The following is a 16,662-nucleotide window of genomic DNA, read 5'->3' as shown; positions in this document are numbered from 1 at the left end:
TTGTAAATGTCCCACATTGTGGATTGTCTGATTTATTTTCTGAAGTCTCAATTAACTTATTTTCCTCTGTCTTCTACCTGAAAGTTACACTGGAAGGCTTGATTTCATTCAGTTTAAACCTTTCTGGCAAGGCTACTTAAGAGCTGACCCTGTGAACTTCGCTTTGCATCCTATGGGGGTCATTGCACCGCTAGTCACGCTGGCTGTGTTGGATGGCTTAAGTTGGGGATTGCAATAGCATCTATGTATGAAATTCAGTTTTAACTGAGGTGAATGGAGAAAAGAGAAATTGAAGTTCAACTCAAAGAATTGTTGACTTTCAAATATATATTTCTTCACTACAATGGTTATTATTTTTCTTTTCTTTTTTTTTTTGAGACAGAGTCTGGTTCTGTTGCCCGGACTGTATAGTGCCATGGTATCAGCCTAGCTCACAGCAACCTCAAACTCCTGGGCTCACGCAATCCTCCTGCCTCAGCCTCCTGAGTACCTGGGACTACAGGCATGTGCCACCATGCCCGGCTAATTTTTTCTATATATATTTTTAGTTGTCCGTATAATTTCTTTCTATTTTTAGTAGAGACGGGGTCTTGCTCTTGCTCAGGCTGGTCTCGAACTCCTGACCTTGAGTGATCCTCCCGCCTCCGCCTCCCAGAGTGTTAGGATTACAGGCGTGAGCCACCACAAGTAACCAATGGTTACTATTTCTTAAAAGATCCCTGTAAGACTAAAAGGTGGTGAAAAATGTTAAGAAGTTTAAGTCATTGTGTTTATTTTAAACCTGTGTTTCAATTTTTTTTTTTTTTTTTTTTTTTGAGACAGAGTCTCACTCTGTTGCCCAGGCTAGAGTGAGTGCCGTGGCGTCAGCCTAGCTCACAGCAACCTCAAACTCCTGAGCTCAAGGGATCCTCCTGTCTCAGCCTCCCGAGTAGCTGGGACTACAGGCATGTGCCACCATGCCCGGCTAATTTTTTCTATATATATTTTTAGCTGTCTATAATTTCTTTCTATTTTTAGTAGAGATGGGGTCTCGCTCTTGCTCTTGCTGGTCTCGAACTCCTGAGCCACCGCGCCCGGCCCGGTGTCTCAATTTTTGATAACAGGTGTGACCTCTCTGCTATGAAAGATGAAACCGAGTGCAACTCCTTCTCGCTCTTCTGCCCTCCACATCTTGTTTTATAACGTAGCACACAGTAATTATAAATCCCATCCTTGTCTGAATCTGTTCTATATTTAAATGGATACGGTAGTCATCAATAGTTCTTTTACCACAGTGTCTCAATTGCCAAGTTCATTATATTGATTTGACTTCCCGTTGGTGGCATTCCATTGTCAGTTTTTTTTTTTATGGAAAATTCCTTGCTGCTATTAATATATTAATTGTGTTGAGAATTCTTTAATAGATTTTTCTGTAGCATCTTGTGCTTTTAGATCTGAAGATTCAGTTTATGTTTTTCCCTCATGTCAGGGAAACTAATTTCTCCTTTATCTTTGAATCATCTTCTTTCTTTTTTAATTAAAGTAAAAATTTTAAATTGTAGGGCAGTGGTTTGCTAAGTTGCCCAGGCTGGTTTCGAACTCCGAACTCGTGGCCTCAAGCAATGCTCTGGCCTTGGCCTTCTAAAATGCTGGGATTACGGGTGTGACCCACTGCACTGGCCCATCTTCTTTCTTAATTGAGCTGTTTAGTAACTCAATACAGTTATACAACTTTATTTATGGAATAAAGTTCGATTTAAAGTTATGGGATGTATTAATGATTTTCTGTATTCCAGGCACAGTGATTGGTCCTGTATGGTGTTGTCTGTCTTCTATATCTATTTATCTTTTAGACTTTGTCTTTTTTCTCTGCCTGCACTCTGATTACCTCAGGTGTTGGTAATTCAGTTTTCAACAGTGGCTCTTGATTCCTTGATGTTTCTAAAGGTAGTTTATTCATGTGACAGTCAAGTTGTTTTGGTCCTCAGTTGGTGTTTTCTTAAATTCGTATGCTCATCTCCATTGACTGTTTTATCAACTCGATTTTGAATTCTTGTCTTATTGATGTCTTATTCTTCCTAACGTGTTGTGTAGCCTTATAGAGTTCCTCCTCTTCCATGCATTACATTTTCTTCTAGGCCAAGGTCTTTGTCTCATCTTCTGTAAGCCTTTTTTGTTGTTGTTATTGTTTTACTGTTTGTTTATATTGTCGTCTTGTTACTTTGCTTAGTGGTGCAGGTGTTACTCCCTGAGATGTGTGGGAAGTGCATTGGGGAGTTCTCTTCCCCAGTACGCTTGGGGGAATCAGGATTAGGCAGAGGGAGAAGTCGGGCTGTAATACAGTCACAATAGAGGCCTGGTCCCAGGGACTCGAACTGGCATGGCTCTGCAGAGTTTTGTCCTGCATTGGAGTGGGGCCCCTAGCCTTTATAGCCCTTCATGGACCAGCAGTTGGAATGCAGACTTCTGTGGGGAAGTGGATGTGCTACTGTCAGGCAGCTTTCTTCAGTGGAGGACCCAGCGGGGGGATGAGTCCTTCCGTCTGGAAGTGGGTGTATAGGTGGCACAACCCAGAATCCACTAGAGTTAGTTTTATTCTCATGATAGTACCGTCCAGCCATTCATTCTGTTTTCTCTGTTGAGGTAGTTTTGCTCTTTATTCTCTTCTCTATACCCTGTCCGAGACAGGGGTGTTTCTGACATACAGATTGAGGACTGAGTTTTTGATAATATTTAGCTTTTTTAGTAGCATGAGAGAATGGGAGCCAGCAAAGAGTTGAACAGTGGATGAGCAGGTGGAAGTGATGTGCTGCCTTGTTTAGTACGATGTGAGGTCGGGGTCAGAATTCCTTATCCAAATTACTCAGTGCCATTTTTTGAAAGACCATTTTCTCCACTGTTCTGCAGTGTCATCTTTGTCATAAATCAAGTGTCCATATATGCGTGTGTCTGTCCTGATCTCTGTTCTGTTCCTGTAAGAAGACTGTCCATTGCAGTTCATTGCACACTTTAGTCCTACTGGACTAGCACTACAAATATCACACAGTCTCATTTATTGTAACTTTAAAATGAATCCTGACAGCCATTAGAGTCATTTGTCCAACTTTGTGCTTTTTCAAGATTGTCTTGGGTGATTTTTGCTTTTTACCTTTCTGTTCAGTTTTAGGACCAGCTTGTCAGTTTCCACAGATTACCTGCTGGTATTTCTGCTGAGATGGCATTTATTTTATAGATCACTTTGAGGATAATGGATCTCACTACACTATTGTATTTCCAACCCATGACCTTTATTTAGGTCTGCTTTAATGTTTTTAATATCTATTTATAATATTCTATATAGAGGTCTTTTTTGTAAATCTTTGATTAGATTTGTTCCTGGGTATATTATTAAAAAATAATAGTATAGTGAATCACCATGTAGCGATCACCAATTTTGAACAACCTTTTTGCATTTATATTCTTCTCCCACTCACTGCCACCATCTCCAGATTATTTTGAAGCAAATTAAAAATACGTCATCATGTGCGTTTCAATGTGGATTCCTAAAGGATAATGACTCCTTTATTTAAAAAAAACACCCCAAAACTATTTCATAGCTAAAAAAGTAATAATGATTTGTTAGTATCATAAAATATCCAGTTAGTGTTATTTGATGTATTTTTTTGGTGCTATTGTAAATATCTTTAAAATTTTCATTTTCTTTGTTTCTTGCTGGTATATAGATATGTAACCAATTTAAAAATATATATTCATCTTGTATTTGGTGACCTTTCTAAAGTTATTTATTAATTCTAATAATTTATCGCCAGATTATTTTGTTTTTTCTGCATATACAATCATGTTGTCTATTAATATAATGACAGTCTGTCTCAAGGGACAATAGAAAATTACCAAGTTTAGCAACAATCTGTTGAAAAAATGAAAAAGAAATGAACAAATGAAAAGTGAACAAATTTGATAAGTTTTCATTTTTGTCACAGACTTTAATAACTCCTGTTGTATATTATATACTATCTTCAAATTTTTATATATTTCTAAAGTGATGTATTATTCTATGTTCTTTATAGTTTCCCCTCACCAATTGTCCTTGGAATTGGACAGGTAAGTGAAAAAATTAAATTAGCCTCTTTAATTAGTCATCAGTGGACATTAGACATTTTAAGTGGTTTTGTTTAAGACTGTGGTTTACAAATTTATTCAGCTGGCAGAGGACCAGCAGATCGTAGTACTGTTGGTGACACAACGTAAAATATTGGCACATTTTATTTCATTCTATAATTTAGGAACAGTTGTATTTGTGGGAAAAGCAACTACTTAACTTTAAGTTTATTAATTGAATTAATTACTCTAAAGCCAGGGGCCACAAGACTCAAAGCCTCCAAGTCCTGATGGGTAACAAATGAGTGGATCGAGGTCCAGGGTGGAAGAGAGAGAATACTTGTCCCATTGAAAGTGTGCACCGGATGCTTAGCTTAAGCCATTGTGCCTGTAGGAAAAGGTTTGGGGAGATGAGATGGGACCCTCCATGCCCTTATTATCAGAGTTTGGGAGGTTTTTTCAAGGGAAAGAAGGAATTTGAATTTTTACATCAAATCTCCAAATTCATGAATGCTGGCAGCTGATTCAGATTTTTACAAAACTCAGTATGGGCCAAACAAAGCATGTTTGCAGTTTGCTGCCTGCACGTTGTGATTTTTTGCTCTCAAGTACAAGGATGAACTTGGGTAAGTTTCAAACTCAGTTCATTTGGCTGTTTCTGAAATTCTCCTTTAATATTAATTTGTGGTGCATTTATTTTTTTGGTGGTATGCTGCTGATTTCCAGATGGACAAGCAGTAACAGGCATCAAGGGATTTTTTTTGTTTTGATTTTTCTTTAATATATAGGGAGGAAAGCTTAAAATTATCTGTTTTATTTGCTTTAATTTATAGGGGGGAAAGCTTAAAATTAACAGAAAATTATATCTGTTAACTAAATTTTTAATTGTGAATCTGGAAAAGCCTGTCATTTACATGAATTAACATTATTCTGGCTAAATGATTTGCTAATAAGTAACTCTTTGGAACATCATTTTAGGAAGAAAAAATGACAACAAGAAACCAATATGTTTCCTTATAATAAAAAAATATTATGTTTCAGTGTAAAAATATGTAGAAAAAAAGCACTTTTGAAAAAGATCAGTGAATATATGATAATGGACTCTTTGTAATTCCCAAGTCAAATAAATCCACTGTTCTTTAACTCATAGGCTTATACTCAATTAAGGTAAAGCCTTTCTGATTTGCAATTCATTGAGGGAAGAGGCCAGTCAGATTTGATTTTAAAAGTCTGAATTACATTTATTTTAAATGTGTTAGTGTATTTCTTTAAGAATTATAAAGAGGCATAAATACGAAGTCCAATTGTAATTCAAGATGGACTTGAGTTACATAAATCTACCATAAGGATTAAGTTTGTAAACTCATTTTGGAGCAAGGTTTAAGGATTATAATCATGTTGAAGGAACTCTTAAGTTTTTGCATCCTAATATGGAGAAAATTGAATAAGTTCTAAAACTTGCCTAGGAAGATGGTATTTTTTTTTTTTTTTATTTTGGCCAAGTGTGGTGCTGTAATCCCAGTGCTTTGGGAGGGAGAGATGGGAGGGTCACTTGAGGCCAGGAGTTCAAGGCTAGCCTGGACAACACAGTGAGACCCTATCTCTACAAAAAAATTAAAAAATTAGCCAGGTGTGGTCATAGCTACTCAGGAAGCTGAGTTGGGAGGATGGCTTGATGCCCGGAGTTTGAGGTTACGGTGAGGGTAAGCTGTAATCGTGCCACTGCACTCCAGCCTAGGTGACAGAGCAAGAGCCCGTCTCTAAAAACAAACAAAAAAAGTGTGTTTTTGTGTGGAGTTTCTTCTTTTAAAATTGTTCTCCCACCTTTGGGGGGGAGGTAACCATATGCTTAGGACGTGGAAAGTAAGGTCTAGGATCAATGAGTGGCCTCACTAACTGTCTTCACTCTAGTCACTGTCAGGGACACCATTCCCTTTCTCCCTCTGTCACTGTTCCTAGAGCCCCTTGAGACAATGTGCATGTGTGTGACTCTATTTGATGTTATACTTTTTACCTGTAGTTCTGATGGAATACATACAATGGCAAGAAAAACAATTTTAATATTCTAAGATATAGTTATTTTTTTCTGGAACCTAGAAAATGGATTTTTTTAAATTTATTTTTGATGAATCTATTTTCTTCTGATGATGTCATTGAACCTAAAGCAATCTTTCCAGACATTTTCCTGAAGTTTCTCTCTCCCCTTTTCTCTAGATGGCAGCCACCATAATGATACTGTATGTGTCCAAGCTAAGTAAAATAATTCACTTCCCTGATTTTGACAAGAAAATCCCTGTAAAGGTATGTGATGAAAAGTATATATAGCTGTGACAGAATGACAAATTGATTTTAGAGGTCCATTTCTATACACACTTTACTTCCTTCTTGCCCTGGGTAGAAACTTCTTAATAAAGATTGTATAGCATTCAGTTGTCCATTTATGTAATGCAATAGTAGTAAAAGTACATGCTTAACAATTGACATTAAATAAATACTATTCAGAAGTGAAATGACAAAACTGTGAATTAGGGACTGGCAAACGTTTTTGGTAAAGGGCCAGACCATCTCTGTGGCAGCTATTTAGCTTTGCCACCGTACCATGAAAACTGCCCTACATGATACATAAGTGAATTGGCATAGTTGTGTTCCAGTGAAACTTTGTTTACATAAACAAGAGCTAGGCTGGATTTGGCCCTTGGATCCTAGTTTGCTGGTCCTTGTTTTCAGTTTTCATTTTTAGTTTGGATTCATAAAAGCTGTAAGTGGAATGAAGAATGCAATTTTATGTACATGGAAAGACAGTGTTTTCCATCATAGAACTAGATACATAAACTCTGCCATGCTTTCCTGGAAGTCTAGAATGGAATCAACTTTTATTGAAGAGTTGCTGGGTGCCACATGTTAGGGCGGACACTTAATTCTTAGACCAATCCCATACAACAGGTGGTGTTAAATGGATTATGATGGCATTTGGGTTTAAATCAGACTGTCAGTCCCTGAGGGTGAGAACCCCACATGGCTTGTTCACTTCTGTTTCTTGAATGCCTGGAAAATGCTGGTATCTAGCACTGGACTATTTATCAGACAGACCAAATGAGCACATGCTTATAGCATTAATCATAAGGGATATCCACAAAGAAAGAAAAATAAAATATTGACGTATATGAAAGATATCGACCTAATCATTATGGGAGAAAATCAGAATATTGCTGGGCTTTATTACATTTATTTTATAATACAGTATAATTTTTAACCATTTTAATAAAAATTGTGAAATCTGATCTATACATAGAGAAAAAGGCATCATACCTGAATGTGTGGTTGAATGAATAATTACCTTTGTAAACCATTACTTGGGTCATGAAATGGGGTGACAAAGTCTTCCTTACCCACTCTCCTAACTTTTAAAACAATAATTCTCTTTTTTTCTTTGTGATTTTTCTAAATTTGGATGCATCCCTAAATTCTATAGTTTAATTTTACCTGATTTTGAACTTTACATAAAGGGAATCAAACTCTATATATTCTTTTGTATCATGCTTCTTTCACTTAATATTACTATGGTAAGATTCATCCACATTGTTGTGTGTAGTTGTGTTCTTTTATTTTTTTGTATGTATATATTGCAGTTTACTTACCTGTTTTACTGTTTGTGGTAATTTGGGTTGTTTCCAGTTTAGAGGCCAGAAAAATAAAAAGCACTAGTCCTGTAGTTAACTTATAGCTTGGTCCTGGTGTACATGTGTTAATTAGCCAGGGTGCCATAACCATGTACCACAGGCTGGGTGGCTTAAGAGCAGAAATGAATTTTCTCACAGTTCTGGAGGCTGGAAGTCTCAGATCAAGGTGCCAGCAAGGTCAATTTCTGGTGAGGCTGCCTTCCTGCTGTGTCCTCATATGGCTGTTCCTCTATGTGTGTACACTCCTGGTGTCTCTTTCTCTTCTTATGAGGACACCAGTCCTATTGGATGAGGGCCCCACCCCTATGACCTCATTTAACCTCAGTTACCTCCTTTAAGGCCCTCTCTCCAAATGCAATCACATTGGGGGTTAGGGCTTCAGAATATGAATTTGGGGAAGGGACAAGATGCAGTCCATAACCGCACGTATGCATGGGTCAAGGGGTCCATTGAGGAGTGGAACTGCTGGCTCCTAGGGTATGCATAGCTTCAACTTTGGTAAGTAATGCCAGACTGTTCTTTAAAGTGGTTGTACCACATCATTTTTCACAGATATAGAAAAAAATAATTTTATGCTTTGATGGAACCAGAGAAGACTGCATTTAGCAAAAGCAATTTTAGGCAATAAGAACAAAATGAGAAGTATGAATTTACCAGACTTCAAACTATATTACAAGGCTACGGTTATTAAAACAGCTTGATATTAGAACAAGAATAGGGTCACAGACCAGTGGAACAGAACTGAGAATCCAGATATAAAACCATCCTCATATAGCCATCTAATCTTTGACAAAGCAGACAAAAACATACTCCGGGGAAAAGAATCCTTATTCAATAAATGGTGCTGGGAAAACTGGATAGCCACATGTAGAAGACTGAAACAGGACCCACAGCTTTCACCTCTCACAAAAATCAAATCACGGTGGATAACAGACTTAAACCTTAGGTGTGAAACTATTAGAATTCTAGAAGAAAATGTGGGGAAAACTCTAACAGACATTGGCCTAGGCAAAGAATTTATGAAGAAGACCCCAAAGGCAATCACAGCAACAACAAAAATAAATAAATGGGACCTGATTAAATTAAAAAGCTTCTGCACAGACAAAGAAACTGTCACGAGAGCAAACAGATAACCTACAGAATGGGAAAAAATTTTCGCATGCTACCCACCCAATAAAGGACTGATAACTAGAATCTGTTTAGAACTCAGGAAAATCAGCAAGAAAAAATCAAACAACCCTATCAAAAAGTAGGCAAAGGACATCAATAGAAATTTCTCAAAAGAAGACAAAAGAATGGCCAACAAACATATGAAAAAATGCTCAACATCTCTAATCATCAGAGAAATGCAAATCAAAACCACAATGAGATATCACTTAACTCCAATGAGAATGGCCTTTATCAAAAACTCCCAAAACAATACATGTTGGCATGGATGCAGAGAGACAGGAACACTCATACACTGCTGGTGGGACTGCAAACTAGTGCAACCTCTGTGGAAAGCAATATGGAGATACCTTAAACAGATACAAGTAGACCTACAATTTGATCCAGCAATCCCATTATTGGGCATCTACCCAAAAGAACAAAAGACATTCTATAACAAAGACATCTGCACTCAAATGTTGATAGCAGCACAATTCACAATTGCAAAGATGTGGAAACAACCCAAGTACCCACCAATACATGAGTGGATTAATAAAATGTGGTATATGTATACCATGGAGTACTACTCAGTTATAAGAAATAATGGTGATATAGCACCTCTTGTATTTTCCTGGATAGAGCTGGAACCCATTCTACTAAGTGAAGTATCCCAAGAATGGAAAAATAAGCACCACATGTACTCACCATCAAATTGGTTTCACTGATCATCACCTAAGAGCACATTTAGGAATAACATTAATAGGGTGTCGGGCAGATGTGGGGGGATGGAATGGGTGTATACATACATAATGAGTGCAATGTGCACCATCTAGGGGATGGACACGCTTGAAGCTCTGATTTGGGGGGGAGGGCAAGGACAATATATGTAACCTAAACTTTTGTACCCCCATAATATGCTGAAATAAAAAAAAAAAGTAGTTGTACCTAGTCACAATCCTGACAAAAGTGCGTGAAAGTCCGTTGCTTCACATTCTTGCCAATCCTAGATGTGCCAGTCATTTTAAATGTTCCTAATCTGGTGGATGTGTAGTAACACCTTATGGGTTTTAATTTGCATTTCCCTGATTACTGATGAGGTTGAGCACTTTTTCATTTTTTAGTGCCTATTTGGATATTCTCTTTTGTGAAATACCTGTCACCATTTTTATATGTGAAGGAAAAAGCTTATTGGAGTTCTAACCAAATATTTTTTCTTTTTTTAATTGAAGCTGTTTCCTCTGCCTCTCCTCTACGTTGGAAACCACATAAGTGGATTATCAAGCACAAGTAAATTAAGGTAGAGTGCAGGATATTGGCTGATGGGAGGTTCCTTACCCATGTGCTGCTAATCGTACAAAGACCAAGTTTGATTTTTCAAATCAAAGTACATATAGATGGCTATAATAGTTAGTAATTTAACACATTGACTGCCACACTAGAAAAAAAAGATTTTCTTTGGGGCCACAGTGTTTTATTATGAAAATAGAACAAAAATTTTAAAAACTAAGAGATCCTTTCTAATTTAATGAAAAAAAATTTTTTTATTGTTTTTTTCTGTGCATGAGTTATATGCAACTTGAAAAATAGTTCTCACGGCTCCCAAGGTAAACAGATGTGTGAGTTACATACTCAAAACTAGCCTGAGTTCAGTACAACTCACATAGCAGTTAATGTGTTAAGAAACTTAAGTTTAATTTGCCAGTGTTTTTAGGAATATTATAAAGCTTATGTGTTCCCTTATATTGAAGTCTGAATATAGAATATGAGATCTGTAGTCATCATGGTAGAGAAGGTATGATTTATCTAGAGGTAGATTCGTTTTTATGAATATGTTTTTGTGTAACTTTTGGTTTCATACCAGTTTTATAAAAGCAAGGACATTCTGTCACATTTGGTATAGGTCAAGTGTGGTGCTGGGAAAAATAAATGACAGACATTTTCAAGTGTGTGCTATCTACTTCTGAAACTTGCACCTGCATTTATTTCAGGGTCCTTTGATTATAGAGCATATAATGTCTTATCCGTCTTTGAATGATATTAAATTGATCACTTCTACTTTTAATGATTTTAATGGTCAATCTGGTCCCTTCGTTACAAAGTTCCCCATCAATTTTTCCCCTAATGCTTTTAGCGGCCATTAGTAATCATTGTGAAAGCCACTATTTAATTGCAAGTTGCAAAATGGTGACCTTCCACATTTATTCTCTAAACTTTTTCAATAAAGACAAATTTTCACCATTTCATAGAGGAAAGGCAGGATAAAAATTTTATTTATAAATGTTCAGAAAATGAATGAGTGTCCTGTCACCTTCAATGGTGGTCAGTGGGGGTTGTTTTTTATTTGTTTTTGTTTTTTCCTATCATTATGAACTCATAGATTTTCATTTACTTGATACAAGTTCCTTTATCAAATATGCGTTTTGCAAATATTTTCTCTCACTCTGTGGCTTGTCTTTTCATTGACTTAACCCAGTCTTTCACAGAGCAGAAGTTCATTTTAGTGAATTTCCACAATCACTGTTGTTCTTACATGGATCGTGCTTTTGGTGTCATATTTGAAACTCATCACCAAACCTTATTATCATTATTATTGTGTTTTTTAGAGAAACGGTCTTGCTCTGTCACCCAGACTGCAGTGCAGTGGCCTGATCATACACAGTTCACTGCAGCCTCCATTTCCCACCTCAGCCTCACGAGTAGCTAGGACTGCAGGCGCATGCCACCACACCTGGCCTTATAGTTTGTATTGTACATTTAGGTCTGTGATCCAATTTGAGTTAATTTTTGTGAAAGGTATAAGGTCTGTGTCTAGATTCAGTCTTTTTACACATGGATGTCCAGTTTTGAGCACCATTTGTTGAAAATACTATCCTTTTTTCACTGAATTGCCTTTGCTTTTTTGTCAAAGATCAGTCACCTGTATTTGTGTGGGCCTATTTCTGTGCTCTCTGTTCTATTTCATTCTTCTATCTGTCTCATTTACTTGATAAGTTTCAATTCATTAAGGAAATAGTTCTTTTGATGCTCAAATCATCCCAGCTCAGGCCAGTTTTATACCAAAGGCTGTGTCTGCCTGGTAAAAAAGAAAAAGAAAACAAACTTTTTTAAAAAGACAGACAACAACAAATATGGCAAAGGTGTAAAGAATTTATAATCCTTATACATTGCTGGTAGGAATGTAAAGCGTGCAGCCTTGTTGGAAAACAGGTCAGCATTTGGAAAACAGTTCAGCAATTCCTCTTTATATACTGGATACGGTTCCCTCACTGTATATCTGGATTGTAAAATTTTGTCCTATTCTGTGGGATGTCTTTTCACTCTCTTAATGTTGTGTTCTTTGAGGCACCAAAGTTTTAAACTTTAAAAATTTAAATAAGAATTAAGGTAAAATATACATAACATAAAATTTACCATTTTAACCATTTTTAAGTATACAATTCAGTAGCATTCCATATATTTACAACATTGTGCAGCCGTCACCACGAAGCATTTCCAGAACTTTTTCTTCATCCCAGATGGAAACTCTAACCCATTAAACAATAACTCCTCATTCTCCTTAGCCTCTGGTGGAATCGCTATTCCACTTTCTGTCTCTATGAATTTGCCTGCTCTAGATATCTCATACAGGTAGAATCATACAATATTTGTCCTTTTTGTCTGGCTTATTCACCTTACCGTATGTGTTCAGAGTTTATCCATGTTGTAACATGCATCAGAAGTTCATTGCTTTTTAAGGCTGAATAATGTTCCTTGTATGTATATATATCACATTTTGTTATCCATTTATAAAAGTTTTTAATTTTGATGAAGTCTAATGTATCTGTTTTTTCTTTCGTTGCTTGTGCTTCTGGGTGTTTTATCTAAGGCTTTGCCTAGCCTAAGGTCACAAAGATTTGCTCCTGTGCTTTCTTCTAAGAGTTTTATAGTTTTAGAACCTACATTTAGATCATTGATATATTTGTGTTAATCTTAAAAAAATTTCTTTTTTAGAGATGAGGTCTTACCCAGGCTGGAGTACAGTGTCTATTCATAGGTGTAGTCATTGTACACGACAGCATTGAACTCCTGGCCTCAAGTGGTCCTCCTGCCTCAGCCTTTTGAGTAGCTGGGACTATAGGCATGCATCACTGTGCCTGACTCCTGGTTAATTTTTTATATATGGTGTGAGGCAGGAGTGAAAATTCATTCTTTTGCACATGGATGTTCAGTTGTCCCAGCACCATTTGTTGAAAAGGGTATTATTTCCCCATTGTATTGCTTTGGCACCCTTATTGAAAATCATTTCACCATAATTGTTAGGATTTATCTCTTGACTCTGTATTTTAGTCCATTGATTATAGATCTGTCCTTAAACCAATAATAGATAATCTTGATTACCATAGCTTTGGAGTAAGTTTTGACATTGGCAAGTGTGAGTATACCACCTTTGTTCTTTTGCCAGATTGTTTTGGCTTTCTGGTTCCCTCGCATTTCCTTATTTATTTTAAAATCAGCTTGTCAATTTCTACACACACACACACACACACACACACACACACACACCAGCTGAGATTTTGATGGGGATCGTGTTAAATCTGTGTCTTAGTCCTTTTGTGTTGTTATAAAGGAATATCTGATGCTGGGTAATTTATAAAGAAAAAAGGAAAAGAGGGTTATGTGGCTCACGGTTCTGCAGGCTGTCCAAGAAGCATAGCACCAGGATCTGCTTCTGGTGAGGGCTTTAGGCTGCTTCCGCTCATGGCAGAAAGGGAATGGGAGCCTGTGTATACAGAAATCACATCACATGGCGAGAAGAGGTGAGAGAAAGAAAGAGAGAGAGAGAGAGAGAGAGGAGGTGTCAGGGTGCCAGGCTCTTTTTAACAACTAGCTCTTCTGGGAACTAACAGAGTGAGAACTCACTCCCCCAACACCCCCACCAAAGGAGGGCATTAATCTATTCATGAGGGATCTGCCCCCATGACCCAAACACCTCTCACTAGGCCCACCCTTAACACCGGGGATCAAATTTCAACATGAGGTTTGGAGGCTCAAATATCCAAACTATAGCAACCTGTGTGTCTATTTGGAGAATCTTTCCATTTTCACATGAAGTCTTCTGATCCATGAACAAACACGGAGTGTTTTTCCATTTATTCAGGTCCTCTTTAATTTCTTTTAACAATGTTTTGTCATTTTCAGCACACAAGTCTTACACTTCTTTTGTTAAATTTATTCCTAAGAACTTTATTCTTTTTGATGCTGTCGTAAGTGGAATTGCTTTGTCAATTTCATTTTTGGATTGCTCATTGGTAGTGTATAGAAGTACAGTTGATTTTTATGTATTCATTTTGTTTCCTGTACATTTGCTTGACTCATTTATCAGTTCTAATACTTTTTTAGTGGCTCCCTTAGGACTTTATATATATATAGGATGTTATCTGCAAGTAGAGATAGCTTTATTTATTCCTTTCCAAATTGGATGTTTGTTCATTGTTGTTGTTTTTTGTTTTTTGTTTTTTGTTTTTTTGCCTAATTGCCCTGTCTAGAGCCTCAGGTACAATGTTGAATAGATGTAGTGATGAGAGATATCCTGATGTTGTTCCTGATCTTAGGGGGAAAACATTCAGCTTTTAATTAATACCATTAAGTATACTTTATTTGTCTTTAAAAGATATCATCGAAAAATCAGCTTTTTGAACTTAATTAAAAATGTGAGACTTTTGTTGTTGTTGCTTGCTTTGAGAAAGATAATTTAAGCCAGACTCATAAAACATCTTTAAGTGTGGATATAAAGTTCTTGAAAATTCTTTCTGCACCTGCTCTCTGTACATAGTGTCCTTGATGATATGAAGCCCATCCTCAGGTCTCGCAGGATGGGCTTCCCCACTGTCCCTCCTGGGCGGTCCCTCTGGCTCTGACCTCCTCCCCCAGCTCACTGTCTTCTCAGGGTCACATCAGGAGGCAGGTGCAGGCGGGCTGCTGCAGCCTTGGCAGTCTGTTGGCTGTGGATTGAGCTGTATCCTGGAATCTCTGGGTGTTAAGAGTGGGTGAAAGGTTCTTAAGTATATCTTTTTTAAGGCGATATAGCCTCATTACATAAAGTTTGGAGGAAAAAAATCACCCATAATTTCATCTTTTAATATGCGATTTTACACTTGATTTTAGCCAAAAGGCTGAGAAGTGATTAACATTCAAGTTTAAATACTCATTTAAAGTCTTTTTCCATACACAGAATGTATCTTGTTAGAGTCCTAGACTACATTGTTTTGTATCCTTTTTGTTTTATTTAATATTTATTTTCCAACAGTCCTTGTATTATAGATTTATGTGTATCATGTTCTCTTAAGTAAATGTGTCACAATTTATTTGACATGGCTTTGTTGTCTGACGTTTAGTTTGTTTCTGATGTTTTTCCCAAAGATGCTGCAGTGAAAATATTTATGCACTTGTTTTTTTCTTTCTTTTGGATTATTGCCTTAGGAAAAGTTTCCCAACAAGAAATAATTAGGTTGAAGGTTAAGACCACTTAATGACTATCGATACATAGCCCCAACTTGATTTGTCAAAAGATGTATTGGTTCACATTGTGAACTAGTTTTAGCACAATCTTTGTAGCAGTTGGATAGTACGGTCTTTTAAACGGCTGATAAGTGAAAGTGGTAAAATAATTTAATTTTCATTTCTTTTTATTATTTAATGTTTTTTGCTAATGGCATCTGTGAGAATTGAGGTTAATTCCTTATATGTATTTAATTTTTAAAATTAGTATGCTTAATTAAAAATGTAAAATGTGTTAAAAAAAAAAAAAAAAACTCTACCCACACTTGGTATCTGATGTTATACTTGAACTTTTTCCTGACAGCTTGCCGATGTTCACCGTCCTCAGGAAATTTACCATTCCACTTACTTTGCTCCTGGAAACCATCATACTCGGGTGATTTTTGTTTTTCCTCCAGTCCATGTGTCCCCAGCCCCTATGTTATTTTTCTCCAGCAAATTCTCACCATCTAGTCGTCTTTCCAAATAGTTAATTTGAATTGCTAGTTGCAATAACTTAAGGACAATTTCACTTAAAAGCCACTGCCTGTTTCTGTGATTCCCTAAGAACTTAATGAGGGATTTTTAAATTGTAATTTTACCTTTGACAAGTAATGCATGTTTGTGGTAGAAAATTATAAAAAAGAAAAAAAAGCCACTCCAAAACAGATGTAAATCTGTTTCCTGAGCCAGATGGAATATACGGTAATTTTGGAATACAGAAGAAAAACTTCCCATGTGTGCGTACAGGAGTGCAGGATATCAGGGATATCAATTCTGAGGCAGTGATTATGATAGAACATCAGGACAAATTAATCTTTATAGTGTTGGTATAAAAATTTCCCATAAGAATAGTGTGACATCCAGAACAGTGATTCTTGATGTTGCTATGAAGATTATTTAGCAAGGAATTTTGGTTGATGGTCCAATGTTTTAGGCCCTAGTATTGAATTTTATCCTAAATCTTTGAATGCTCATTATAAGTCCATATAACCTAGACCTTCAAGCAAGAGCTCTTCTGTAGTTTGTCCCAGCATCTCTCTAGTGAGAACACAGAAATCAGTTTATTATTAGATTAAGAAAACTGCTTAAGAAATAATATAAATTTAATCTCACTTAGACACAGTTTTAGTGCTTTCTCTATATATAGCATTGTCCAGTAGGTTTTAGCTATAAAACTGTTAATGTCTATTTTATGTTTTAAATGTCTTTTATATGTTTTAAAAACATAACCTATATTTAA

General features: G+C 36.6%; 1 protein-coding gene across 2 annotated transcripts in view; it reads left to right on the top strand.

Annotated features, from left to right (window-relative positions):
• The window catches only part of SLC35D2 (solute carrier family 35 member D2), a 45,495-nt gene that overhangs the window by 6,179 nt on the left and 22,654 nt on the right, over positions 1 to 16,662 (top strand). For both annotated transcript variants that reach the window (XM_069476308.1, XM_069476307.1), the window contains exons 2-5: positions 4,047 to 4,080; positions 6,292 to 6,378; positions 10,133 to 10,200; positions 15,745 to 15,816. In XM_069476308.1, the coding sequence (XP_069332409.1) occupies positions 4,047 to 4,080; positions 6,292 to 6,378; positions 10,133 to 10,200; positions 15,745 to 15,816 (261 nt within the window). The remainder of the gene's footprint in view (positions 1 to 4,046; positions 4,081 to 6,291; positions 6,379 to 10,132; positions 10,201 to 15,744; positions 15,817 to 16,662) is intronic.

This window comes from Eulemur rufifrons, chromosome 7, assembly GCF_041146395.1.
Source record: "Eulemur rufifrons isolate Redbay chromosome 7, OSU_ERuf_1, whole genome shotgun sequence".
Lineage (NCBI taxonomy): Eukaryota > Metazoa > Chordata > Mammalia > Primates > Lemuridae > Eulemur > Eulemur rufifrons.
This window is presented reverse-complemented; position numbering and strand designations above follow the sequence as displayed.